This window comes from Nicotiana sylvestris, chromosome 12 (assembly GCF_000393655.2).
Source record: "Nicotiana sylvestris chromosome 12, ASM39365v2, whole genome shotgun sequence".
In the NCBI taxonomy this organism is placed as follows: Eukaryota; Viridiplantae; Streptophyta; class Magnoliopsida; order Solanales; family Solanaceae; genus Nicotiana; species Nicotiana sylvestris.
Window position 1 is genome coordinate 167,924,645 of NC_091068.1, and position 4,196 is coordinate 167,928,840.

The following is a 4,196-nucleotide window of genomic DNA, read 5'->3' on the forward strand; positions in this document are numbered from 1 at the left end:
TTGGCGACCAACTTTGGTCGCTTTTCTTGACAGACCAAATTTGGTCGCTTTTTCCCGGATTTCTAGTAGTGCAAGGAACTCTTTTAGGCTACACTTTTTCCACATACAAGAAAACGTAACAAATACCAGCGGCCGAAGCCACATTTTCCAAAGGGGTTCAACTGAATCACCTTTGCCGGGAAATTATATTATGTATATATGTGAAGTTTTTTTTTTACGTGTATCCGACACTAACAATTACATGACAAGTACGGGCGTATGACTAATTGTGGCTCTATGCACATTGTAGGTGTTGCTAGGGCATGTGGTTGGCAGCATATCGGATCCTATATCAATCTTGCTTCATTTTGCCTTTATGGGATTCCTATCGCTGCTTCATTAGCTTTCTGACGTAACGTTAGGGGAAAAGGCCTATGGATCGACATTCTTTCTGGTGCTACTCTACAGGCTATTTTACTCTGTGATAACATGCTATACAAATTGAAAAAAACAAGCTGCAATGGCAAGGGAGAGGGAGAGGGAGAGGTCTCATTCCGATGAAAAATCATCATCGATGGGAGGCCTATTAATGAATTGTATTTCTCCTCTGTGTTGAAGTCTAGAAGAGGTTACATAATGCTGAACTATTCTTCCACATGATAGTGCAAGTGATTTTGGATTGGCCAAGCTCCTCCCATATTTGTCTGGGGAAAGCAACCTTAACCAGTTCAGCTCGCTTGGGATAAAGCTAACTACTGAATAGTTATGAGATCCTATTGCTGGAGATTTTCACCAGAAAAAGGCCCAGAGGTGGATCCTATAGTTGAAACTCTATGGTTTCAACATTTAAGGTTCTTAACATTGAGCTTATTAATTATATCTTTGAAGTTATGAACTCATATCTACTATTTGATGTAATGTTAGTAAATTTTTAAACACAAATTTATGCTCTGCATCGAAAGTTATGGGTTCAATTGAACCTATAGATATAAAGCTACATCCGCCCCTAAAAAGGCCCATTGACAAACTGCTTGAAGACAATGTGAATCTCCACATTAATATAGCTAGTTAGATCAGCAACGAGGAGAAGAGGGAAGTTTTTTTTACTGAACTCTTCTCTCTGCAATTCAGTAAATGAACCAATTTTTCGCAAGCAACTGAGACAGCCAATCTGCTAAACTTGTCGCACAACTAGACAAAACCAACCACTCCTATATGGAATGGATAATCATCTTGAAACAGTTGACTCTATCGACTAAGCAGGCCTAAAAAAGCTAATAAAGTTTAGCACGTACTAGAATCCTCGTCATTTTTCCACAACACAGAAGCAAACAGGGAAAAATAGAAGAAGACGGTAGATTAGTGGTTTAAGGTATTTATTCCTATAATCACCTCGTCATTGGAAACCAGTGCTCTTAGAACTAGATAGATCAGCACAAGAACAACAAAATAAACGCAAAATGCAGAAGAAGAAAAAATACAAAAGAAAACAAAAATTGAAAAACCCAAACAAGTAGTAGAAAAATCTAGCCATCATTCCTGAGAAGCTTTCAGAGCATCAGTCATCAAGTTCACTTGTTCCTCCATCAGTGTTATCTCATCCAAATGGTGTTCAGCCCTAGAAATCTTCATGGAATGCGACTTCTTCAATATTTCATGTCTTTGTTCTTTGCTAATCAACCCCGGGTTCCTTCTAAACCAATCTTCTAAATCAGCCGCATTCCCTCCGTGTAAAACCAAACTCGAACCTGAATTACCACCACACAAACTGTTTTTTTCTTTTGCAACAATCATTTTACCAGCTTTCGGCGGATCGTCATCAACCTTGGCTGCTCTCTTTTCTTTGTCAACTATGTTATCACCCCAAATTGTTTGTGAGAGTTTGAACAACTTCTCCTCGCGAGGCTTCGCAAAGCTCCTTTTGCCAATATTATTCATATATTTTCTTTTAATTCTCCTAATTTTTTCTTTCAGTTGATTTATGTTCACTTCGGCTTGCAATTTGTCCTTGATAAAAGTGTAAAAAGCATCATAATTTGTTGTGGGGCTGGCATTCTTTTTGGATTCATAATCAATCATTCCTTCGAGGATAACTATTTCATCTTCCTCGTTCCATAACCTTTGAAAGCTCTTTGCATTCACACTAGCACCCTTCTTTGCTGACTGTTCAGTTGTTCGTTTCTTTTTATTGTTGGAACGAGAAGGAAGTGTCCAGTCTTTGTCAGATTCTTCAAGGGGATCATCAGGGTGCTTTTTGGCATTTTTCTGCATGAGTTCTTGATTTTTGTTTAAGTTTAGAGAAGCCATTTGATAAAAGGAGAGAGGAAGCAGTGCTATTTGAACTGTTTTGATTTTTTATTGGAATCTTTTGTTTTTATTTTCGTGTTGAATACCTGTTTAAATACTAAAGCATCAATGAAACTAATCGACAGTACAACTTCCCTCGGTTATGGTTAATTAATCACGGTGTAGTTCTCAAAAACCTTTCAAAGTCAACATTAAAAAATTTCACATTTGATCTTCTGTTCTTTTTTTCCTTCTTTTAGTATTCCCAAGCTTAACTATTCAAATTCTATATGGTTTTATAAATTCTTGAAGTCCGCTTCCGAATCTCTTTTAGACTTTACTAGTTTTAGGATACCTACTTTGCGTGTTTACTCGTACTAATGAATATATAATTTTATAATGTATTTGAGAATGAATGTTGAACCCATTGGCCTAGTTCAATAAAGAAAGTGATCATGTCCCAAAAAAATTTCACAAATGCCTTATTGTGATTTTGAGGATTTTTCAAGAAATATTTAAGAAAATTGTAGATATTTTAATGACCTAAAAATGAAAATAAACAATGCAAAAATACTTTTACCACTATTTTTCAAAGATTTAACAAATAATTCAAATAAAAAAAATCTTTTGATCTTTTTGATTTTTGGGAATGAGGAATTTAGCTTATAGCCCTTAAAATTTTGATACGTGACAATTTATAGTCTAAAATGACTAACATTTAGTTAATATTAAATAATTAATATATATGAAAATATATAGGGACATGTCATTTGTTGGAACAAATATGAACATAAAATTTAATTTATGACAATTCAAATGCAATATATCTTGTCTTTTACTATTTCATCTTTATTACTTCAAGATTGTATTTTACCAATTCCACTTTGAATGTTATATTATTGTTTTTTCTTTATTTTTTAATTTCTTTCACTGCTCATGTGTCAAGACCCGAATCAGAGGGCTGCGACGGGCACCCGGTATTTTTCTCAACCGAGTACTAATGTAACATATCTTTCTTATCATACTATCGTGAGTAAATGAGCCAGAAAACCCGTCATGAGATAACAAGAATAAAACATAAGGGAATACTCAACATATGAAGACCCAAAATGATATACAACTTTTATATGTGACATACGGGCCTATAAGGCCGACATGACCATTTGTAAACTCAAAACATAGGCCGACAAGGCCATACAAGTATCCCTACACCTGACATCTGTCTACAAGCCTCTAAGAGTACATAAAATCATAAAGGTTGGGACAGGGCCCCGCCATACCAATCAATACATATCCAAAGCATACTGACCAAATAGGCAACTTCGGAGCAAGTGAAGTGCACCAACACCTTCGCTGAGCTGATAGCCTACTAGGAGGACTGTCAACCTATCAATCGGGACCTGTGGGCATGAAACGCAGCGTCCCCAGGCAAAAGGGACGTTAGTACGAATAAAGTATCGAGTATGTAAGGCCGGAAAGCATAAACAAGAATAGTAATGTAAAGAGAGCTAGGCGAGATATAACCTGTAACATCTGAGTGCCTCTGGGGGCTACCGACATGAAATGCATAATACATATATATACATGAACTTTTTAAAAACATTCACCTTTGTGGGCATCATCATCATCATATCGTACCCGGCCTCAAAGAGCACTCGGTAAAAACGTACCCGACCATCATAAGGCTCGGTAGAATCGTACCCAGCCACGCGAAGCTTGGAAAACCCAACTGATCAGTGGTTTCACAATAGGTGTCGTACCTGACCGACTATAGCGCGACTCGGTAGAGTAAAATAGATACATATATATAATACATGCTCGACTCATGAAATCACGTTCTAAACCTTTTGGAGTGACTTAAGAACATTATGGACATCCCTACCATCAATATAAACCTTAGTAGGATTTAAGGATCATACACACTTATTTAG

General features: G+C 36.6%; 1 protein-coding gene across 1 annotated transcript; it reads right to left on the reverse strand.

Moving 5' to 3' along the window:
• Nucleotides 1–1,512: 1,512 nt before the first annotated feature.
• LOC104215616 (probable transcription factor At1g61730) lies at nucleotides 1,513–2,286 on the reverse strand. The gene has a single exon (XM_009765462.2). The coding sequence runs from the start codon at nucleotides 2,284–2,286 to the stop codon at nucleotides 1,513–1,515; it is 774 nt and encodes a 257-aa protein (XP_009763764.1).
• Between the last annotated feature and the right edge of the window lie 1,910 nt (nucleotides 2,287–4,196).